At 30.4% G+C, this 26,366-nt stretch overlaps 1 protein-coding gene across 1 annotated transcript in view; it reads left to right on the top strand.

The window, feature by feature from the left end:
* The window catches only part of E(bx) (nucleosome-remodeling factor subunit NURF301 E(bx)), an 84,543-nt gene extending 61,937 nt beyond the window's left edge, over positions 1–22,606 (top strand). The window contains exons 12-16 of the mRNA XM_065504497.1: positions 8,459–8,637; positions 8,692–8,838; positions 8,895–9,258; positions 10,001–10,085; positions 22,018–22,606. Coding sequence (XP_065360569.1) covers positions 8,459–8,637; positions 8,692–8,838; positions 8,895–9,258; positions 10,001–10,085; positions 22,018–22,220 — 978 coding nt within the window. The 3' untranslated portion in view covers positions 22,221–22,606. The remainder of the gene's footprint in view (positions 1–8,458; positions 8,638–8,691; positions 8,839–8,894; positions 9,259–10,000; positions 10,086–22,017) is intronic.
* The last annotated feature ends 3,760 nt before the right edge of the window (positions 22,607–26,366 follow it).

The raw sequence follows: 26,366 nt of genomic DNA, 5'->3' as shown, positions 1-26,366 counted from the left end.
TGTGGTGTTTATTTATGTTGTAATGATAAAAAGTACTGTTTCGTAAAATACCATAAAACGGACTTGTAATAGAAAATGTTACAAAAGTTACAAAACTAATCAATATATTAATAAAATTTAAACAAAAATCTATGAGTTGACCCAACGGTACCAGGTCCCTGGATCCTTGTAGGTCTCTTTCGGTTCCTTGCAGGTCCTCCACAACGTTAAAATTTTGTAAATAACTTACTGAAGTCCTTATTTTTAATATTTCATAAAAAATAAAACTTTTTCAACGATTTAAAGCATTGGCCCACAAGGGGTTAAACCGAAATTAAACTAAAAATTGTGTTTCTCACTTATTGTTTATATGCTATATAATCTAGGTTTAACTGAGCATCATTGGTGAGTTAAACCTAAGCAAAGCACAAACAGATGAAAAATAAAATAACCAATTCAGCACAGCTCTTTGTTTTGATTTGCTTTATTAACATCAATATAATTTTTAATATACATTTTATATACTTTGTCACTTTTTCTTTTACAAAGTTAAAATTTACTAAAAAAGTTATGTACGCGGTTGCTTTTTCTTATAAAATTTTAAGTATTGTCATATTTATATGAACAATTTTGAGGAATGTGATTTGACTGAAAAGTATGGCAATGCTTACAAAATTAATCCATTAGTGAGAAACACAATCATTGGTTAAATCCCCGCAAAATATGTTTCAGGATTAATATAACAGCGTGTTAAGCTGAGTTTAACTGGCAAGTAAGAAACTAGCTCTTAATTTTGTTATTATTACTTTAAATCAGAGACCTGTATGATTGATCTCACAATCGGCATACATTGATTTTAATGATTATTTATTTTGTACTTTATTTACTATGTAAAGTACTTTAAATTTACATATGGACAATTCCAAGTCATCGTACGCGTCATTTTATTTTTTTTAATTTCTTACACTAAACCGAATATTTTCCCTGTACAATTTTTTCTCTTATAATAAAAGTTTTTTATTATAAAACAATATATATTCTGTAAATATATGTATTCAAAAACATAAAAATAAATAACAAAATATATATTCGGTTTCAAAAAATATACTAAATTATTATTTATGCCCTTAAAATGTTGTAATAAGCTCTAAATACCTTCACATAGTACAATATTAGTGTTTTCTCCCATTCAGATCATCTTGAAAAACGTTTTAAGGGTTTTAGTTTTTATACCCTTCACCTTTGTGAGAAGGGTATATATAAGTTTGTCATTCTGTTTGTAATTTCTACATTTTTCATTTCCGACCCTATAAAGTATATATATTCTGGATGGTTATAGATAGCGGAGTCGATTAAGCCATGTCCGTCTGTCTGTCTGTTGAAATCAATTTTCTGAAGGCCCCAGATATCTCCGGGATCCAAATCTTCAACAATTCTGTCAGACATACTTTCGAGAATTTTGCTATTTAAAATCAGCAAAATCCGTCCATAAATAACGGAGATATGAGCAAAAATCCAAGACAACCTCTGAAAATTTCATCAAAAAACACAATGTATTGCATGCTTTGACAAAAAAGCAACAAAACGTATGCTTGGATGTGCATGCTTTGCGTATTTTGTTTTTTTTGTGTTTTGTTTCTTTTGGCGTTGTTGTTGTTTTTTATACAACTAAACGTTTGTTTGGTTGTGTGTTGGTTTTTTTGACAAAAAAGCAACAAATCGTATGTTTGGATGTGCATGCTTTGCGTATTTTGTTTTTCTTTTGTGTTTTGTTTCTTTTGGCGTTGTTGTTGTTTTTTATACAATTAAACGTATGTTTGGATGTGTGTTGGTTTCATTGGCTTGCGTATTTTGTTTTTGTTTTTTCTTTTGGTGTTTTGTTTCGTTTGGCGTTGTTGTTTTTTGTGTTCTTGATAAATTTAGGATGCTGTACGCTGAAAGTTGGCAATGTACATACATATATACTAATTATAAAAAATAATAATGCATCCACAACAAAGGTGAAGGGTATATAAGATTCGGCATAGCCGAATATAGCACTCTTACTTGTTTCAGTCGTGGTTGTCATTCTCGAGGAATTGACCATATATACAGTGGTGGCCAGGAATTTAAGACAAAAATTGTTTGCTAAATTCCACGTGATTGTCAATTATTTTTTCAAATATTTCCACAAATATGTATGCATGAGGACTGATTTAACACAGAAGTATGTTTTATTCGACTGTGTCAATTCATACATATTCACCACGAACACATAAAATTTTTCTACAACTTGACCAAACAATTTTTTTTTAAATTGGTTTCATTGGCTTGCGTATTTTGTTTTTGTTTTTTCTTTTGGTGTTTTGTTTCGTTTGGCGTTGTTGTTTTTTGTGTTCTTGATAAATTTAGGATGCTGTACGCTGAAAGTGGGCAATGTACATACATATATACTAATTATAAAAAATAATAATGCATCCACAACAAAGGTGAAGGGTATATAAGATTCGGCATAGCCGACTGACTTAACCATGATATGGCACCACCTCTAAGGTTCCAGCTATGTATCTAAATACACGCTTCACACGTTGCACATCTTCTTTAGTTGGATTCTCTAAAGACCTTGACAAATAAACAACACTATATGCCAGGTCTGGTCTAGTTCCCAACATTAGGTACATCAAAGCACCAACTGCTTGACTATATGGGAATTCAATATTCTCTTTATCTTTTTCTTTGTCATTTGTAATGGAACCTTTTCCATTGGCGTAGTCACAGGACGACATTCAGAAAAGTTAAATTTACTTAATATTTTCTTGGCATATGTTTTTTGATGAATCTTAATATATTCTTCCTTCTTTTCTATCTCTAATCCAAGGAAATATGATGCGTCCTTGTTAACAATTTTGAATTCTTTTTTCATTTCTTTCATAACATCATTTAATTCATTCATATTAGAAGCTGCTATCAAACCATCATCTACGTACAACGCAAGTATTAGTTTATTTCCATTCTTCTCCCTTACGTACAAACAGGTGTCAGCTGAACTATTTTTAAATCCAAGTTGTTTAATATAATTTCCAATTCTTTTATTCCAGCATCTTGGAGCTTGTTTTAGTCCGTATAAGCTTTAAGCTTCTCTTTAAATGGCATACTCGATTCGTTCCATCATTAAATCCTTCTGGCTGCTTCATAAATATGTTTTCTTCTAACTCACCATACAAGAATGCTGTAGACACATCAAATTGGGCTAAGTGTAAACCCTCAGTTGCGGCAATACTTAAAATTGAACGAATAGTGGACATCCTTGCCACTGGACTAAATGTTTGATCGTAGTCGACACCCTTCTTTTGGTTAAAACCTTTTATCACCAACCTGGCTTTATACTTATCAATCGTACCGTCTGGATTTGTTTTGATTTTATACACCCATTTTCCAGGAGGAGCTTTGTAACCATTTGGTAATTCTGTTAGTTCCCAAGTCTGGTTTTCTTTGAGCGAATTCATTTCGGCAATCATGGCTTTTTTCCAATTCTCTTACTGATCGCTTTCAGTAGCTTCTTTGTATGTACTAGGAGTTTGGATTTTGTTTACATATTCCATCGATGTAAGTGCAATATCATGATTTATATTATCAATGATAACTGTACGATTACGCAACCGCTTTGTGATAGGCTCATTCTCGGAATCTTCTTCACCTTCTCGTAAACGTTTACTGCTTCGCGGTTCGGCATCTTGCACCGCATATTCACTACTACTTTCCATACTTAGGGTTTCATCTTCTGTTTGTTCACTTTGGGTTTCATTTTCTGTTTGTTCACTTAGGGTTTCATTTTCTATTTGCGCTTCGGCATCTTGCTGCGCATCCTCAAAACCTTCGAAGTCTTCACAATCACTTTCACTATCGTATAATTCTTCTTCGTTGTTTTCTTTTATATTTACAGTTATAGATTTATCATTATTTTTATTATTTGTTTTATCATTATTTTTGTTCTTTGTTTTAGTCTTATGTTTATCTTTGTCCACATATTTGCTGCAATCTGTAACGCTTTCCAAGAACTTAACATCTCTCGACAGTTCAACACTGTTTTTATCTTTAATGTACACGCTATATCTTTCATATCCATCATAACCAACAAGAAATCCTTTAATTGCTTTCTTATCTAACTTCTTACGTTTTTGACTCGGTATATGAATGAAACATTATGATCCGATAATTCTGAGATGACTTATTCTAGGTTTCTTTCCATGCCAAAGTTCAAATGGACTAATATCTTTGACGGAACTCTTTCCTGTTCGATTTAGAATATAAATAGCTGGCTTCACAAATTCAGCCCACAGACTATCAGGAAACATAACATTCTTGTTCGAATATTTAAATGATCGCGCCATCTCTACGATTGTCCTATTTTCTCTCTCGGCCTTACCATTCTGTTGGGGGTGTATGGAGCAGTTAGTTTGTGATTAATACCATTAGCTTTGAAATGTTCTTTATATCATTACTAATAAACTCTCCACCATTATCACTGAGAACTGTTTTAATAGTGTGGCCCTGACTTTTTGCATTAGCTAGCATTTCTATTAGGGTATCCTTCACTTCTGATTTATTTCTTATAATATATCCATACCTGTACTTTGTATAATCATCTTTATATACCACCATGTATCGGTATCCTTTAAATGAAGGAGGGAAGGGACCACAGACATCAGTAGAAATAAGTTCACCAGGAGTTGTTGCTGTCTCACGTGTTCCAAATGGTAACCTGCACGATTTCCCATATACACATGATTCACATACGTCATTATTATATTTAACTTTAACACCAAATTCTTTTTGTATTTTATTCATCACATGTTGCTTATTTTGGTGTCCCCATCTTTCGTGGTATAATTGTAAGATCGAACTTTTATCAAGATCCATGTTCACTTCATTTGTTGTTATTGGAATAATACTTGTTTTGTACAGCGAAAACTTCACGTTTTCCAGTTAAAACTACTTCATTATTTACTTTAAAATAACATTTTTGCGGAAACGATTTGAATTCACTTGAAGAACTTTTATCATGTGCGGCCAAAACCGAAAAAAGGTTCCTTGTAATTCCCGGAACATACCAAACATCTATTGTTGTTAATTTTCGATAAAAACTCTATAGTACCTTTTCCAACAGAATTAAGGGTTTCTTTACCAGCAGCTTGAATAGAGCGTGGTTCCTTGAAGGTTTCATATTCAATGAAAAATTCCGATGAATGTGTCACATGTTTCGTAGCACCATTATCTACCCACCAATCCACTTTAGAAGTCACAGAATTTACTTCTTCTGATAGAGATTGGAGAACCACGTTGGAATGTTCAACTTTTTCTTTTTGAAACTTACTTGGTCTTCCATCTGAATTCCATTTGCGACATTCTTTCAACCAGTGTCCTTTCTTTTTGTAATAATGACAAATGTCCTCTTTCTTTTTATGTGTCTTGAAATTCTTTTTACGATTGAACTCCTTTCTTTGGTTTACCATCAAAGCTTCTTCATTATCACCGTCAGTTTCACTCTTATTCAAATTCCTTTCGAAAAGGCACAACTGCATTATTAATTCATCAAGTGTCTTATCTCCGTCTCGGGTAAGCATCATCCAACTTGATTTAAACATCTCAAATGAACTGGGTTAAACATACAGAATTTTGCACACTAATAACAAATCTGGCAACGCATTTTCCCTTTTCAATGTCAAACCGTTATTTATTTCATTAAACAAATTCTTTAATTTTGAAATATGTGTTGAAACATCTCCTTTATTATTCCATTGAAATGAAAAAAGTTCAGTACACATCTTAAATAATTGGTCTTTCGATGTTGCCTCGAATTGTTGTTTCAAAAGCACTTTCCTTATCCATCACTTTTTGATAAATTTCATCACTAATTGTGCTTGTGATGATGCTTTTTGCATAGCAATTGGCCTTTCTATAAAACTCACATTGTTTTTTGTGTTCTCTTAGTTGAGCTTCCGTTGACTGACCTTCAAGGGGCTGTGGCTTATCGAGCTTATTCTCAACCACATCTATTGCACCTTCATAGAATTCAAAAAGGTCTCTAACCTTTCTCTTCCATATAGGCCAATTGGTCTCACCAGATAGTTGCTTGATGTTTTTACAAAATTCCATTTCTTGAGTCTTGATCTTTCTTGATCTTGAGTTTTCTTGTGTCTTGAATTATCTTGCGTCTTCAAATATCTTGAGTCTTGAATAATTTTTCTTATTATTCACACACAATTATTTTTAAATATTTAAAAAAAAATTTCTTCCAATTTTTATTTTAAATTTCTAAGACTTCTGGGCACATAACCTATTGTAAGCAGAGTTTTTATTGAAGTGAAAAATATTTGATTTAAAAAATATTACAATATCAAAAACTATTTGATCATAATAACAAACATAAGTTTTGTTTAAACAAGTACAATACAATTATTAAAAACATAACTTCAACAATTTTTAGTTCCATTAGTTTCGGTCATATCATGTTATTAACAGCGGATGTTCGATGAGGTGGGTCAACGTATTTTCACATATCTTTGTCCATATACAGTGGTGGTCAAAACATATGCAACTAGCATCAGAATTTTACAAAAGTTGTTTAAACTAGTTTTAAAGGCCGTCATTGAAAATATAGGATTTGCCACAAATTTTTAGTTTTATAGACATAAATGTTTTAGAAGCAATTAGTTGCATATGTTTTGGCCATTGAAATATCAACCCATACGTAGTTTTTTTAATTTATTTTCTTTTCAATGCAAAAAATTCTGAATTAAATTTCATATTCTCATTTTTAATGCATTAATAAAAAAATATTATAAGCAAATGAATATTTTTGTTTACCTTTAAAACTAGTTTAAACAACTTTTGTAAAATTCTGATGCTAGTTGCATATGTTTTGACCACCACTGTATGTTTTACTGATTTTTCCAAACATTTTTCAGAAACTAGAAACAATAATAAATTTCATACCCTTAGAGGTCCTTTTATTTTGGCTCTATCGCACTTGAAAAAAATTCAAGTATTTGTCTTAACCCATTAAAAACCAAGACCATTTTAAATGAAAAATTTTTAAATTCATTTATTTATTTAAACTAAAATACGGTCATACAAAACGTAAAAAATTAAAAAAAAAATTAGAAAAAGTGTTTTTGGGGCTGTACCCGTACAATGGCGTAAAGTGTTAGCTATTTTATAGTTTGTGAAAATTTTTAAAGCACTAGTTTTTCAACACATAACGCAATATCGCATTATTCAGACAACCATATTATTCTGTTATGACATTCACTGCATCGTAGGGGATTTTTTATCCTTTTAGGATATTGGTTTCCAGGAGTAGTTGCGACACCAGAAGCCAGTGTAGTTTTGCCATTTTGTCAGTAGCATCTAAATTAGTATTATTAACCAAATTAATAAAACGTTTTATTTCTTTGAATCTGTTCCGTGGCATAATTTCGGAAACAATTGGATTGTGAGTGTCCTCTCAGAGCTGCCAATACATATCCTCTTTTGGCCTAGAGCGATATCCACTGTAAAGCAAAATACTCAAAAATATTTTAAAATCTTCTGCGTTGAAGGATAAATTTTGCTTATTAGCTTGCGATGAATAAATGCAAGTCTGCTAAATGGTTAAACTAACAACCTCTTCCCATTTAAGTCTGAAATAATATTGAGCTCATTGTCCAACACAAATAGTGTTGTATAGTACAAATAGTAGTCTAACAATATCCTCTATAACACCTTTATCTTCATCCATATTACAATCCGGATCTGATAAAATAATAGCTATCAAAATTGTGGTGCTCATATTTTTCCAAAAAATCAAGTTTTTAAAACATTTGCTTTAAAAACTTCAAGTTTTGATAGTCTGAAATTCTATTTTAGCATAAGAAAAATCTTTAAAAAAAATAATACATATCAAGCCACATAACTTTGTCCAAAAAAAATATTTTTCTAATACATTTTTATAAAATGTACACACAATCACTCTACTACACAAAATTATAAAAAACTCTTGCTTTCATAAAACTGGGTTTGCTCTACGCAGCTCAATTGTTACTAACCTTGCTAATATTCAAAAATATGATAAAGCATTATAAAAACAGGACAAAATATACCTTAACGGTATTATTTTTTTTTTTAATTTGTATGTGTGTTGTTTAAAAACACAGTGTGTTGAATGCAAAAGCACAATAAACGTTGTCAAATTTGTCTTGTTAAACAATTTATGCGTATTTGAATATTGCCTTTTTCTGTACTCAAGCAGGTACAATGCCTGGGAATGGGTTAAATTGGTGGCCACCACTGTATTTGTTTCTTTATAGTTTGTTATATTGTTAGAAGCTTTTATTAAACATATAAGACCCTAAAGGCTAGGTTATATAACTGAATAATTAATATAAAAAAACGTAATACGAAATTATAACTTAGAACATATTAATAATTCAACATTTTATAATTTTTAAATCTATTTTAGCAAACACTAGAACGCCATAAGATTATTCTAAAAAGCAACATATTAAAAAAGCGATCCACCCTTGAAAGGAACATACAAAGTGAAATAAAAGTTGAGATGTCTAAAAAGATATGGACGACAAAATTAGAAGATGACGATAATGCTTTCTCACAAAACTCCGCAAACGTCGAAACAAGGAAGTATGTTTTGAAAACAAAACCAAAAAATTATAATATAAGAACTTTTACTTTCAGACAAACTAAACAAACGCATACAAAATCGATTGGAACTGTTACAAATATTAACTCTTTGCCAAGGAATCAATACAACAAGCCTAAAAAGTTAAATAAAAAGAAAGAAAAGCTCTATTGTATTTGCCGAACTCCATATGATGATACCAAGTAATAAAACTAATAATAAATGTTCTTTCGCATCTAAACATAAATATTTTTTTTAGGTTCTACGTTGGTTGCGATATTTGTAGTAACTGGTTTCATGGGGATTGTGTAAATATTACTGAAGAAGACTCCAAAAAATTATCGGAATTTATTTGTGCTGATTGCAAAAAAGCAAGAGATACACAAGAATTGTATTGTTTGTGCAAGCAGCCATATGATGAATCACAATTTTATATTTGTTGTGATAAATGCCAGGACTGGTTCCATGGTCGTTGTGTTGGTATTGTCCAAAGTGAGGCAGAATTCATTGATGAATATGTGTGCCCAGCTTGCCAAAAAAATAATTCCGTTAATATGGCTAATATGAAAAACTTGAGCGAACATGAAACCGTTGAATTGCGAAAACTCATTAAGCAAATAAGGGTAAGTAAAACTCACATACACAAATATTTGACGTTCTAAAATTGAATTCTAATTAACAAATTAAAATTTCGATATAATTACTAAAATTTGTTAAATTAATAATAACAATAATAAACACGGTGTAACATAAATTAGTTAACCTTCTCAGGTTGTTTCAAATTTGCAAAAAACAGAATCAACATAGGGAGGAAAAATACAACAAAAAACTTACATGCATAGCTCCAATAACAAATTTGTAATAATAAGAAAAAAGAATACACAAACATTGCGAAATTTTGTCTCACTCATAAGTTGTAAAGAAATATGAATTGGTTTCCCATATTCTATTTACAATAGATCTTGGACCATGATGATTGTTGATGACACCCTTGGCAGGGGAGAAAATGCATTCCAATTTGCCAATTGTCTAAAATTACATTTTCAACGTATTCTTTGAATTATTACTATAAAAAATTTAACTCAAACCAGATTAAATTTAATTTTATTTTATTGATTTCAATAAAATTGGCCTTCGTGGCCAATTATACATGTATTGTTAGATTAATAACCATGTTTTACAATAATATCATTAATTCTAATATAAAAAACTAAATATAATAGTGTACAAATGGCTCCCCAGCCACACAAACTTTGCTTAAATGAAAAGTAAAAAAAAATTTATTTAATTCTAATCTATATAATTACTAAAGTTGTCTAAAGTTCTACTATCATAATAATATATTTGACAATTTCATTTTTATAGTCACACAAGAGTGCATGGCCATTTATGGAACCTGTAGACCCAAAAGAAGCTCCAGACTATTATAAAGTTATAAAAGAACCAATGGGTAAGTACATGCTATTTACAATTTCCTAAATATTAAATTTTCGAGACATAATCATTTAGAATTTTCTCATTACTCTCAATTAATGAAATGTCAATGAAAAATATTAAACAAAATTACTAACTTTTCACACATATGGGTTATACAATAACAAAATACATGTCAATACATTATCATGCATTAGGTTTTTGACAACAGACTTTGGCTTTTGCTCTCAGTTGCCTATCTAGCTGTTATCCATGGTTTTATACATGACACAATATAAGGTAGTCTCACTTTCTCTTTTTGTCGACATATAAACGTTCTGACGTTTACTGGAATTATGAAAAATCGTGCTACAGTATTCATCATAAAGAAATATACATAGAGCGGAAGGAGAGAGAAATATCAATGGAAAAAAATGCAAACATAAAATTACATAAATAAAACCATGATACAATAATTGTAGAAGGTAGAATCACTAGGAATCAATAGCCCTATAACGTCAAACTTTGATTTTGATTTTTTTCATATTTTTTTATATTTTCTTTTGTTGGACGTTACAAGAATTGTATAATTGTTGTGTCATGAATAAAACAATTTTTTTTTTATTTATTTCGATAATATTAAATTTATATACATTTGTCTTAGAAGGTAAAGAGTTTAGGGCTTATGCTCCTTTTCTACTTAATAATAAGCTGTGAATTATAATATATACATATATACAGATGATTTATTATTTGAATTGAAGGAAAAAAATTTTCAAAAACCTATTTGAAACAAATTAAGATAAAAAAAAAACTATACTACTGGTAAAATTACGTTGAATAAAGTTCATTAATATGTGGGTACTGAGAAGTTGAACATCTGCTGTTGAAGTTTGTGGTCAATCTGACTAGTCTATCTTGGACAAGTTCGAAGCCAGCAAGATCATGTAGACGACGAGTGGAATAATGCCATGGTAGATTGAATACCATCTTGAGTAGTTTATTTGTTGCTACTTGAAGCTTCTTTATATGACATTTAGCGGACGAGAACCATACTGGTGCACAGTAGAACATAACGGGATGAAATATGGATTTAATAATTAGTTTCTTGTTGTCAATATTTAGTTGAGATTTTCTATTTATTAGAGGGTACAATACTCTTATTAATTTGTTGATTTTATTAACTATATATGGTATATGGTTATTGAAGTTAACTTTGGTATCAAGTATAACACCCAAATATTTGACATCGTTGTCCCAAGGTATGTCGAAGTTTAAAAATCGCAACGAACTTTGGGGAATAAAACATGCTTTCCGCTTTCTCGTAAAATAAATAGCTTTTGTTTTTTCGGGATTTATCATAATTTTCCATTTTTTGAAATAATTATTCAAGCTATTTAGAGCAAACTGCAAATTATGAATTATATCCACTGAATGAATGTCGGAGCAGAGAATTGATGTATCGTCAGCAAATATTGACATTGTGCAATTTGAAAGTTCAGGAACATCAGCTGTAAAAATGTTGTAAAGGATTGGTGACAGACATGACCCTTGGGGACAGCCAGCGTTAATATTGATCCTATGTGACGAAGTATTCCCCAAGAAAACATTGAAGAATCTGTTTTCAAGGAAATTTTGTAAAATTTTAATAATTTCGATAGGAAAATTAAATTTTTTCAATTTGAAGATTAAGCCATTGTGCCAGACTGAATCAAAAGCAGCTTTTATATCTAGTAGAACCATACCAGTTGATTTACCAATATTGAAATTACTTTTGACCATTTTCCTGATTTTTAGTAATGGTTGTGAAGTATTATGTTCACTTCTGAATCCAAATTGTTGAGGGGGTAGAATATTATTTTCATCGATATATACAATAATCTTTTCCTTTAAAATTCTTTCCAAAATTTTACTTAATGATGAGAGTAAGCTTATAGGTCTATATGAAAGAGGAGAGTCAGGAGACTTGTTTGGTTTAAGAATTGGAATAGTTTTAAAGATTTTCCAATCAGAAGGAAAATAACATAAATTAAGGCAAGCATTTAATATTGTTGTAAGATAATTTAGACCTTTATTTGGTAATTTTTTTAAACATTTGTTATTTATCCCATCTGCACCAGGTGATTTATTGTTTTTTAATTTTTTTATAATGGCAGCCACTTTTTCGCGAGAAGTGAAGTGTGAATTAGGTGGAGTAACATCTGTATTTCTGACTTGGTTTGCGGCATCATTAACCTCAGAAGCAGTTGTGTTGTCGCTTAGATGTGCTGAAGAGCAATGATTCAAATTAAAAGTTTCAGCCAAAATTTCAGCTTTTTCTAACTGGGTGTAATATACATTGTTGTTAAATTTTAAAATTGGTATGTTAGTAGATTTCTTCCTTAAATGTTTAGATACTTTCCAAAAAGGGGGAGAGGCCTTATCCAGTTTTGACAAGGTGGAATTCCAAGAATGGTTTCTGAATTTTGTTATTTCATCTTTAATATTTTTGTTTAAACGTGACATTGCTTCGTGGTCACTTCTGTCTCTAAACCTTTTCCAGTTTCTTCTGAAAATATTCCTCATTTGCATCATTATTATAATGCTTTTAGGTAATGGTCTAGTCGTTGGTGATATATGTTGTTTTGGAACCGATTTATCTATTGCAGTTTTTACAACATTGCACTATAGGAAATTTTCCCCATTTCTTGGCCAAAATGAAAAATTTTAATTTTTGAAAAATACATTTTTTATGCTTTAGTATAAATAAAAATATAACAAAGTAAACATATATTTTTAAATTTTGCAAAAAAGTTGATTATTTGTCACTTTATCAGTTGTTTTATGTTCGATTTCTAAATAAGTTTTCATATAACGATTGAGTGCAGCAAATTTTTATACAATTTCTAATAAAAGTTTTCATAATAAATATATAGAATTTTTAAAAATTAAAAAATGGAAAATAATGTTGCAAGTGAGTACTTTATTAATCTATAGAGAAATCTTGGTGAACTCGGCTATTAGACCGATTAAATTTGAAAAATTAAAGTGACCTTACGATGAAATAATAAAATTATGAAACTGAATTTTATTTGGACTTTCAAAAAAATGTTAGCAGATGTTAGTTATAACATCATAACAGTTCTTTAGGACAGTCAATAACCTACAGAATTTTTCATATTTCAGCTGCATATATTTGCATACTTTTTCAAAAAACGCATTTTTTCAGGTAAATACAGTGTGAAAAAATCAGAATTATTTAATGTATGGCATGAGAAATATGGTGAAAATGAAAAAAGAGCCGCTATATATGTATATTTCTTGTCACATATTGATGAAAATGATTGTTTAGAAAATCTAAATTAATGTTTAGAGGAGCAGTCACAAATTTTTTGTGCAAATATAAAAACCAAATGGAGTAAAAGTTATAGGAGTGTAAATAATTTTAATAAACAACATGTTGTTTGGCTTAAAGGTAATACCTCAATAAAAATGGATAAAGTACACCCTGCCCCAATAAATTGAAGCCTAGTCGACCGCAATTAACATTTTGTCAATATGCTGAAATCTTATCATATGTCTTTAGAAAATTACCAAACAGATGAAGAGCAATCGGAAAGTGAAGATGAAGAAATTGAATCGAGCGGTCTTCTGAACCCATGTTTTTTAAATATGGTTGATAATTTAGAATTAGAAAATCAAATTGATGAATAAATTAAAATTTTAAACATAACTAAGTTTATTTTATTATCAAAAGTTAGTTTACACTCAAAAAACAAAATAGACGAAAAGAGTTTAGGCAAATACCTAAGAGTTACAGGTATGGACTGGATCCAGGAACATACACCCGGTAAACACAGTTTGGAAGAAATTTTTAGTTAATTTTATTTTTATCTTTGAAATTTTTTTTCCCCTTTTAAGAGTCTTCAAAAATTCGAATCCAAAAAAATTATTTAAATCGGTGCAGCCGTTTGGCTGTAATTAATTATGGCCAAAAAATGGGGAAAATTTCCTATAGTGCATTGCTTAAAACATTAATCATAATGTCAATTTCATTGGTATCGGTTACTGTTCTGTGATCTTCTACCGTAGGGAGATTTCTACTTATGAATTTGGAAAAACGTGGCCAATTAGCCTTATTGAACGCATAGACTAAATTGTCTGTCGACTTGTAGATTAAATTTATATTACACATAATAGGTAAATGGTCCGAACTTAGGTCGTTAATTACTTTAACTGCTGACATGTTTGTTAACATATTGGTTAAAATGAGATCTAATGTAGATGGTTGTTTGTTTGGATCTGCTGGAATATATGTATTTTCATGGGGAAAGGCAATTTGGAATTTGTTTAGTTGTATGTTTTCATATAGAATGTTACCCCATGTGTTATTTCTTAAACACCCCCAATAGTTGTGTCTGCAGTTTAGATCTCCACCTAAAATGTATTTATTATTCGTATCTGTTAATTTACGAAGGTCAGATTTAAATTTGAGTTTCTTGGAAATGTCAGATCCAACTGTGCCTCCTGGAAAATAACACGAATAAATGTCTATAAATTCGATCCCACAATTAACTCTAACTCCGATATTTTCTAAAATTTCAGTTGTTTTTGGTGGTAACAATTGATGTTGAATGTTTTTTTTATTAAAACAGCTACACCTCCTCTAGTACCAGTTTGTCGATCATATCTATAACAGTAGTAACTATTATGTCTAATTGATAATTTGATATTCAACCAGGTTTCACAAATTAGGCATATATCAACATTATATTTATCCAAGAAATTAAATAGTTCTTCTTTTTTCGTACGAATACTACGTGCGTTCCATGATGACAGCTTAATATTGTTGTTCATTGACACAAAAATTTATATGCTAGGTTGATAACAACCTGAAATTGCTCTTCTCGAGATTTGCAACTTTTATGATTAGCTATTAATTCAAAAGTAAGATTTTTTAGTTCTTCAAATGAGAACAGATTGTTGTTGCTGTTAGCATTATTATTAGCAGCATTGCTAGATTGAGTGAATGGATGACTCATTGGTGGCGAATTTGGAAGACTTCCGCTCTGATTTAGAGAGTTTGGGAAATTATTATAATTAGACCTGCTATTATAGCCTTGATTGGTTTGTCTATTGCTCTTTGGTTGAGCGCGTTGTCTGATTTGTTTGTACACTTCCCTACTGGGACAATCAGGAGACATAGCCTTATGGGGACCTTTACAATTGGCACATTTAATGACCGTTGTAGAACATTCTTCCGTTTTATGATTTCCAGCACAATTTGCACAAAACGGTTTCACCTTGCACCTACTGGAACCATGTCCATACATTTGGCAGTTTTAACATTGCGTCAGTTTTGATTTGTTTGGTTTTTGATATTCCCACCTCACCTTTATATAATTAATTACGGAATATTTTTGCCTCAGTTCCTTTAGAGTGATTGATTTTCTTTCAAAATATACTATGAAAATAATATGTTCTCTGCTATTGTCCATAGACTTAGTAACAATTTTGACATTAGTACATTTAAGACCCAATTGTAGCAATCGAGTCTTCACAACAGATGGGTCAGTTTTATCCAGTCCCAAAAGGACGGCCAAATCAAATTTTTTAGTAAGAGCATCACATACTTTATCATACTCTTCTATATTGGTGCAAAATAATTTCAAACCAATTGAAATTTTACGTATAGAGTAGTCTTTTACATTTAATATTCTACATATTTCATGTACTTGCTCCATTTGACATTTTAAAATTGTTATAGATGGTATGGTCACCTTAACAGCTGGTTCGATAACAACTTCGTCATTATCGTCATCATCGAGAGTTTGTAGTGGTGTATAAAAATTATGGTTTGTAGTTCTCTGAGAGCTACTTACAGTTGCTTGTCTCTTACTCATGCTGTGCCCATGTGAGGCAACAATAACATCTTCAACGTTTCTGCGCTTAATTTTGTTTTTATTTTTTATTTATTTGAAGTGATAAACAAAACACGGGGGTGTAGAAAAAAAAATACCGTACACTTTTGTCTGTAGATCAAAAGTAACAAGAATAATATGACTTTACACATCAGTTGATAGTGCAAGACTGTGATAAAACAATTTAAATTAAAGAAATTTGTTTTTATAATTTGAAAGTAAATTTTTAATTAGGCTTAAGTTCAAATTGGGGATTTCACGTCAAGTGAACCAACTTTTAAAATCGGGATGAAATTTACACCAAGGTTAGACCTATTGGATAGTAATTCAGACACAATTTTGCAACAAGATCGGTCCAGAACTCTCTGAGTTAGAGGGGTCAAAATTTGACATTTTGGCCAAACATGTGATTTTTCTCATCCATGTAACTTATTACCTATTGTTCTTAGCAAAAATGTGTTCCAAATAGTTTAGATAGCTATTTCTTCAATCTTTCGAAAAAAAAAAATTTAAAAATTTTAATATTTTTTTTCCAAAATAAAAAATTTTTAATATTTTTTTTTCCGAAATCAAAAACTTTTTTAACTTTTGTAACTCAAAACATGCAATTTTTGACTTTATTTTTTGCAAAATCAAAAACTTTGTTGACTTTTTTTTTTCAAAATGGACCCTTTTTTAATTTTTTATTTTTTTGCTCATAATAAAGCTTTGATATTTTCCTTTCAGACCTATTTGGTGGCTTAGTGGGATGCGAGTGGGATATCTTTCAAAATAAATGTTTTGTAACTCAAAACATGCAATTTTTCACTTTTTTTTTTCAAAATCGAACTTTTTTTCCAAAATGGGCCCTTTTTATACCCTTCACCTTTGTGAGAAGGATATATATAAGTTTGTCATTCCGTTTGTAATTTCTACATTTTTCATTTCCGACCCTATAATGTATATATATTCTGGATCCGTATAGATAGCGGAGTCGATTAAGCCATGTCCGTCTGTCTGTTGAAATCAATATTCTGAAGACCCCAGATATCTTCGGGATCCAAATCTTCAATAATTCTGTCAGACATGCTTTCGAGAAGTTTGCTATTTAAAATCAGCAAAATCGGTCCATAAATAACGGAGATATGAGCAAAAAACCGGGACAACCTCGATTTTTGACCTATTTTTGATCTATATCTATCTATATATGGATAACTAATGATAGATATTTCAAAGTCCATTGCAACGATGTAGATTAGGCTATAGTAAGTTGGACCTACAATGGGTCAAAATCGGGAAAATATTTTTTAACCCGAATTTTTTTTCATCAAAAAATTTTTTTTGTCATAAGCTCTCTTACTTGTTTTAACATTTTTTTTGCTCAAAAGAAAGCTTGGGTCTAGTCCTTTAAGATCTATTTGGTCGCTTAGTGGGATGCGAGTGGGATATATAGCAAAATAAATGTTTTGTAACTCAAGATATACAATTTTTGTGTTATATAGCCTTCAAGAAATTCAAAAACAGAAAAGTCACGGATGTCAAGAAGCCGAACCAATAAAAGCTTCTTTTTCAAGAGTAATAATATCTTTGCCCGACGCAATTCTGCATAAATATTTAAAATGAAATTGCGGTCAAACAAAATGATGAAACTTATATTGAGTTTTCATAATGAGTAAAGATGTAAGATTCTCTTCTTCATCAAATTAAACATACATTTTGTCAATAAATTGGTTTCAAAACTGAAAATATTCAACATACATATTTAATTTAATTAATAAATAAAAAGAATATTTTTTTATTTTTTGTAGATTTTTTTTCTTACAATTTATTTTCATTATTTAATTTAAAGTAGTAAGACAAAGGAAACCTAAAATTATAATTATATTTAGGAATTATGTAGGAAAAAAGAAAATAAGACAGTATTCAAAAGTGTCAAACAATTGTTTTCAAATTAAAGTACTATGGAATAATACATATATTTTTAGCGATTTGGTAAATTAATCTTCTAATATTTGTGCGTACACCTTTAGCATCAATTGCAGCTGCCAATCTGCTCGGCATCAGTTTTAGAATATCGTATTCGAGGGAAATTTTTAACCATTCCTCATTAATAAATCTAATTAACTCATTTTTATTCCATGGACTTTTTTGTCATCATTTTCTTCAGAAAATTACAAATCTGGACTTGGTGGATGTGTATCAATCACATTCAGTTATAAAGATGATTTATGTTTTGGATCGTTGTCTTGGTATAGTTTGTATTTGAAAAAACGAATTTTTAAGCACTAATAGTCAGTAAACGTTTTAACGATCATTACGTTTTCTAAAATTCTAATTTATCCCATTTTTTACTTGAAATATAACACCACACCATTACAGACAATTTTCCAAATTTTGTTTTCAATTGCAGTCAGTGGTTTCCTCCAAAACATGTTTGGTCATCCGTGGCTGTAGAGCATTATTTTTGTTTCACCACAATAAATAACGTAATCCTAACACTCTATTGACAGAAAAATTTGATCAATATCAAAGTATTCACCCCTATCGCGAATCAATATTTCATATGAAATATGTTCCCTTTTCCCATTTTTCGTTCATAAATTTTGTTCACGTGAAAATATTCCTCATGTTGTGAAATTTTTAGATGGAATTTTGTAAACAATAAACAGCTGTTGCGAACAAAATCAACTATTGTGAATTAAAAGTTTAGAGCAGTCATGCCCAAGCCCTATACTCTTGGTACTCTTTTGTTTTTGTAATTGCTCTTAGCTATAGGCTGTGTGTTTTGTATACTCACTAGAGCACTCAGCACTAGCAATACAAAATACACAAACAACTTTGTCTTATTATTTTTTTTTTGTCGTTCTTCACTGAATACACGCATGTTGAAAGCAACAACAATTGCGTATGCTTTGATGGTAAACATTGACGACTGCGATCATCCATGTAGATTTTGTTTTTGTTTATCGTATGATATTTTAAAAATGTGTGTGTTGAAAGTGAGTTTTTTTTTCTTTGTATGAATTGGTTTTAGCAACAACAAATATTGAATAAAAAGTAGCTTTTCTTTAAATGTATTGGAACTTGTGGGCACCTCTGGTTTAGAGGAATATCACGATAGCAATTTTCCCTTCGAAGGAAATGGATATTTCATGGGAACATAAATTTCACATGTTTTTCATGATAGGGGTGATTTTTTATGTACATTTTGCGCCAAAAGTAACTGCTTCTTTATAGTTACTCGCGATGAAAATTTATTTTTACTGTCTCATTCGAAACTGATAGTCCACATTAATTTTTAAGATCCTCTGCATGCCTGTTTGTGGATTTTCTTAAAAAGTTATTATTATTTTTTTTTTCAGCTCGTGTAAAAGCCTTTTTTCTACAAGTTGACTTATTTAATTCCAATTATTCTTTCTTCTTCCCAGCACGGTTTATAATAATATACACAGTTCTTCGTTGCAAATAAAACATTTTCTAAAGTTCTTTAAGAGATTTTCCCTTATAATATTGATAATAAACAATTCAATAGTTTTCAAATCGGTTCGCTTTCCTGGCATCTTTATATGTTATTTTTTTCTTACAAAACTTATTTTAATTGCTGTAGTCCAAAGTTAATGTAAGTATGTCAATTGGCTTCATCGGTATTGTCCAAATAACAAAAATAAATTGAATTAAAATTGTGTAAAAATTTGAAAATAATTATTTGACACTATGTATATAATTAAGATTTTTATCATTTTCTTACAGCTTTGTTTCGATAATAAAATATTTTTTCGCATATTTATGCTTAAGATAAATAAATTAACAATCGTACTAAGATAAATAAAAAAAAATAATATTTGTTAGTGTTTGTCTTCATTGAAATTAAATGCTTTACAATCACTCTTATCGTGGTTGGCGTAAACGTTATACGCCTACGACAGTTTCGTACTAGATTAAAGATAAAATGCAAACATGTTCTTTAATCTAGTACGAAACTGTCGTAGGCGTAAGACGTTTACTCCAACCACGATAAGGGTGAATATTTTTATTTTTGAAAACAATTAGTTGACAAACTGTATATCATATTGTTAAGCCCGATGAAGTCTGATGCACTAGTCAGCACATACTTTATCGCTTATTTATCGATTTGGTTAAAGTTGATTTCTACAGACGGACGGACAAGGTGAAGGGTGTAATAAATGTTTTATGTAATGCATTCTGAATTTTATAAAAGTTTATGTTAAAAAAAATTTGTAACATGGACATAGATGTATGACTGAAGCGAAGCTATATAGCCTAAGAATAATTTAAACTTTACAAAATATACAAATAATTTTATTCACCCCTATCGCGAATCAATATTTCACATTTCCCATTTTCGTTCATTAACTTTGTTCACGTGAAAAAATACACCATGTTGTGAAATTTTTATATCTTTATATGGATGACATTGAAATTCAATTTAAATCATCTATAAAATACCTGGGTGTTAGTTTTGATAAACTACACAAATTTAACAATCACGCCAGAACTATTCTTACGAAAACCAAACGAATTGCTTGTATGTTCTCCAGTCTGTTCAACAGTAAATATCTTCCCAGTAATACAAAGTTATTACTATATAAAGTTGCAATCAGGTCCTCCTTGGTATATGCTTTTCCAATCTGGTTTACTATTTCACCAATAGTGGCAAGGGAATTGGAAGTATTCGAAAGAAGGATCCTGAGAAAATGTATAAACAAGAATTATGCAAATCGTACGAAGCGTTACTCCAACTCATATATCTATGGGAAATCAGATGCTGTGCCTTTTTGTAATTATGCAATGTCTCTCCAGAGGAGATTTGTGGATAATCTGGCCGCACATGACAACATTCTAATGAATGAAATTTTCGAGTTGGAACAGAACGTGGATTGGTCTGGTGTTTCATACCTATCCCCTATTGGTATTATAAGTGCTCTGAATACGGATGGTTTGGATCCATATATCATCCCTGAATTCTACGCGAAGGCTTCCCAAGGGTCACATAGGGGCTAGGGAAATGGGTTGCATTAACCCATCTTTGTGATAAGTTAATGTTGATATTTTAGTTGTCTTTAGGACATAATTTTTTTAATTTATCCTAGATTGATGTAATTTTGTTTCTAGTATATAATGGAGACTGTGTCTTCCATGCAATTTGAATTTATGATTATGATTTTTCATTCAGTATTAGGTCTATCGACTTACCTTGTGATTTTATTTATATTTGTTCATTCTTTAATTGGACAGTTCGTTTTACTCAATGTTGATCTCAATTAAGATACCGTGATTTATCTGTTTTTTATTATTTAGTTTTAAGTGTTGACTATATGTATGTTTTTGTTTTTTATACAGAATATATCTCTACGTTAGCGGTTATGCCGGGAGCAAGCATTTGTTTACTATTAAATATCAAAATACGTTTTAGTATTGTACTTTTTCTATCTAGCAAGTTGCTTTTTCATTATTATATTTTATTAGAGCAAGATGTAAATAGTTCTAAGAATAATATTATTCTATCGTTTAGTAAAAAAAAAAATCATTGTAATTGGAAAAAAGAAGACTCAATAAACATATTTACTTACTTACTTACTTACTTACTTACTTACTTACTTACTTACTTACTTACTTACTTACTTACTTACTTACTTACTTACTTACTTACTTACTTACTTACTTACTTACTTACTTACTTACTTACTTACTTACTTACTTACTTACTTACTTACTTACTTACTTACTTACTTACTTACTTACTTACTTACTTACTTACTTACTTACTTACTTACTTACTTACTTACTTACTTACTTACTTACTTACTTACTTACTTACTTACTTACTTACTTACTTACTTACTTACTTACTTACTTACTTACTTACTTACTTACTTACTTACTTACTTACTTACTTACTTACTTACTTACTTACTTACTTACTTACTTACTTACTTATTTACTTACTTACACTTCATGTACCAAAACGAATTATCCATTTTAATAATATCTATATCTATCTAATATCCATTTTAAATATATTTATTATTATAAATAATATACAAATTACTTTTCTTATTTAAATTTTAGATTTAAAACAAATTGAAGAAAACTTGAATAAGAATATATACTCTAAACTCTCGGAATTCATTGGTGATATGACGAAAATATTCGACAACTGCCGTTATTATAATCCAAAAGAATCGTCTTTTTATAAGTGTGCTGAAGCTTTGGAATCATATTTTGTTCAAAAAATAAAAAATTTCCGAGAATGTGTAGTAAGTCAGTCGTAATAAAGTATTGTTTATTTTACTTTACAAATTTACTAATTTTGAGCCTCTAAGTAGTATTTTTATTATAAATATATGTGAAAAATATATATAAAAAAGTTGCAACTACTTCGTTTGCTTAGTATAGAAATATAATAAATAGTTAAACTTAAGATTATTATGAATAGAATTTTGTACAGTCGTTTTAAGCAGAATAACCATTGTTTATGGTTTTGTAAATATGCATTTTTATTTGTAATCTACATCATAAGATTAAATAAAAAAAAATAAAAGTGTAAAATATATTTTTAATATTGTCAGTTAAGTATAGATATAATAAAAAAAACAGATGCGTATCGCCTATTGCAAAATTAATATTATTATAGTTAATAAAGGATTATTAAGCCGAATTTTTCTACAAATGTTATTTAATAAACCCTTATCAACTTTAATATTTTTTACTATCATTTCACATGCTTGAGTGAGCACAGCATAATAATTTTATGCTAGTGTTTGCCCAGTGGTCAATAAGTCGACCAGTAGTGCGATTCACTAACTTTTATAACGATAATCGCATCGTTAAAATAAATATAACGAAAATTTATCGAATTTGCTATTCAGTAACATTTTTAACGACATTCGCTGTCGGTTGAAGTCAGTTGTTACTTAAAGCAGTTTTTTTTTTCGTTATGTTAGCGACAATAATTTAAGTTGTGTTTATTTAATCGATAAAGTGTATTTGCAATTTTTTCTTCGTCATCTTCATCTTTTGTAGCTAGAACTATCGTAAAAATAATGGAAACACAATTTTGTTTACTTAACTTATTAATATTTACAATAAAATATAAACAAATAAGCTGAAAAATAGGGGAATTTGAAGATTATACTACTAATTATTCACCTGGAAGAAGTACTTATTTTTGTTCTCGATTTCCCAAAAGTAATCCTTTACATTTTGGAAGGAAATGAGTTGTTTTGTTAGTAGAATTATTAATAAAATTATGTATTTACTAAAAAAAAATAAATAAAAAAAGTAAGTCGCAGCCAAGTATCGAACCAATAACCTTCCGATTGCTAGTCAACGTTGTACTCACTACACCACTGGTTAACTATTTTATTGTGTGTCAAATAATGGTTTTCTACTTTTCGCTTATTTTGATATTTTGTAGACAGAGATGTCATATCTTAAATAATCGTTAAAAATAAATTACTGAATCACACTATCGTTACTGCAAGCGATTATTTATGTCGATAAACATTATGATTGTCGGTTCGTTAAAAGTAAGTGAATCGCACTACAGAATTTGAATATTTTTTATTTTTGTTAAGCTATACATATGTATGTTTTGTATGTATGTATTAGAAGCATATCTCCCCAGCGGGAAAAAGATGCAGTAAAGAGGCCTTCCTAAATGCCTCATTTTGCAGACACAAGGACTTGCAAAATCATTTTGCCGCATTGCAAAATCATTTCAATTTTACACGGCGTGTCATTGCGAGCCAAGGCCTTGCATACTCGCTGCTGTTAGAGGGCTGAGAGAAGGCCTACTTATGATGGGCTGTTGGCAGCCAACAAGCTCACTTGTTATTAGAAGGGGATTCATTGGGCTTCTTGAACACCTTCTAAGAGCAGGCAGGGGGGAATGAGTATCGGATCTTTTAGAATGTGTAAGTATGCCTTTTAGAAGGCCTACAAATTGAAGTCCTATCATTTTTTCCCGCTGGGTCAGAGAACGTTGGATTACTCAGGTCAACAAAAACATATCATGATATCTTAACGTATGGTGAATAAAATACGAACAAGTGTAACACTACTGTTTTAATAAGACGCATGACAATTAAAAAAAAAATAAATACGGTGAATTTAACTGTAAAAAAATAAGATTGTTCTGATCAGTTAATAATTGGTATTGAAAATGTCATTAAACGAGCTGAACCGTCACAAATTAATTTTTAAATTTTGTGAAGATAATACTAATAAAACAAAAAATCGATTATCTACAGGACAATAAACTTGTTTAAGAAAAAGAAATCGATCGAAAGAAAATGTGGATCAGGTCCGAAATGTAGTTTGCAAGATTCTGAAGTTCGGTCTAAACTAAAATCTGAAACAAGCAGGGTGTAGTGCAAATCCTGTCGCCAATTGGGTAAGAAATATAATTGTGATCAAAATGCAATTATAAAACATTTAGAATCGATGGGAGTCCAGAAAAAGAAGAAAGTCAACAAAAGGTTATTAAATGCAGGCTACGCTAGTTCTCCAGAAATTACATTTATTGCTCATCAGAGTACAAATGCTTGATGGATTACGAGTCATATTTTACCGTCGAAGGCAATGGATGGCATCCAAAATATTATTTTGAGTCTTCCAGTCAAAGCACACGAAAGCTAAATTTATTCGGAAGACAAAGTTTCCAGGAAAAGTTTTGTTGTGGTAAGTCATAAGAGAATGTGGCATCAGTGAACCAGTTTGTTTAAAGGTGGTTTAGCTGTAAATGTCCAAGTTTATAATGAATAATTTGTGCCAGCACTTAGCAATTTTATCGAAAAATGCCACAGAAAAGATAAAATAGTTTTTTGGCCGGATTTGGCTTCCTTACATTATGTGAAGTCCTCAATAGCGAACATGAATAATCACCCCTATTATGTATGTCGACGTCGACATCACTTTGGAGTCGTTGTCACTTCGAGTCGACATCAACTCGACGAATAAATAAAAATATTGCAGCTCTAAGTTCTGCCATTACGGTTTCAAATTGCTTCCCATTGTTTATTTTATTTGAGTCGTTGTCAAATATCGTGTCGACAGAACATACTCGTTTTCAGTCAATGTCGACTTTAACGCGCCTTAGAAAATTGCAAATCACGCGAATCATTCACCCCTATTATGTATGTCGTTGTCGACGGCACTAAAATGGTATTTGCGAAGTCAATATCGATAGCAATTGTTAACTATTGACGACGGACACCACAAGCGCCTTATTAGTGGCGCTCTATTGTCACAAAATAAAATTTCAACAAGTTTTTTTTTACAATATCGCACACAATTTATGAGCGATTTCATACATTTTTTTCCAGTTAATTTAACAAATAAAAAATCATATTAATAAAGTTTACTGTACCATTTTCAGTTGTATTTCAGAAATTTCTAATTATATATCAAAATATTCCATGAATAAACAAAAACAAAATTTCAGAAATTTCCAATATAACGTTTTTAGCAATGAAAACGAGTATTTTCTGTCGACACGAAATTTGACGACTGATACAAAAATTAAAAATAGTTGCGATTAGAGAAATTAAAAAATATAAAATCAACAATGGGAAGCAATTTGAAACCGTAATGGCAGAACTTAGAGCTGCAATTTATTTTTATTTATTTTAATTATTTTTTTATTTCAATTAATTTTAAACATGGTAGGGATGAACTCCGGCTTAAGTCAATTCTATTGACTCTTTTCAAATCACTTAAAAATGTTGCTATTAGCGGAGTTATCTATCTATTGTAAACAAAATAAAAAAAAGTTTGTCCTGCCTCGTACTACCATCAGAGACCTGCGCCGACTAAATTTCACGGCTGACTCCAAAAAAGGTCGGCGGCGGCGGCTGTCAGCCGACTAAAGAATAACTACTAAAATTCTAAATAATTAAAAATTTTAAATTTGAAAAAAGTGAAATTCTGGAAATTTTATGAAATTACTAAGGAACTTTTATCAAAAACGGCGGCTATTTTCAAGCCGACTTAAGCCGAAAAAAATACGGCGGCGGCGGCTTTGAAAATTTATCGGCGGCTTGGCTCAGCCGGCCTACAGCCGTTCGGCGCAGGTCTCTGACTACCATAGTGTAAAAAATTATTTCGCCCGGCCGAGTGCGGACTGCATATGAAATATTTACTAGCGAAGCCGGTGTTCGAAATATTCAAATCATAGCTTCTTTTCATTACATTGAAGCTTAAGGATTTGTTTGTTTCACTGGAATCCAATAGAAAAAGGCATTTTTTATAAGAATAATACCATGTTCACACGACGGCATTATTCGTCATTCAAGCTCTCATTCGTCATTCAACCAATTACGAACTGAATACATGATTCGCCATACAAAATTTCAAGTGCGAATTACCTTGTTCGTACGTAATTCAGTTTGAATTACAAACGAATGACTGTCATCTCT

Source organism: Calliphora vicina, chromosome 3 (genome assembly GCF_958450345.1).
Source record: "Calliphora vicina chromosome 3, idCalVici1.1, whole genome shotgun sequence".
NCBI lineage: Eukaryota > Metazoa > Arthropoda > Insecta > Diptera > Calliphoridae > Calliphora > Calliphora vicina.
This window is presented reverse-complemented; position numbering and strand designations above follow the sequence as displayed.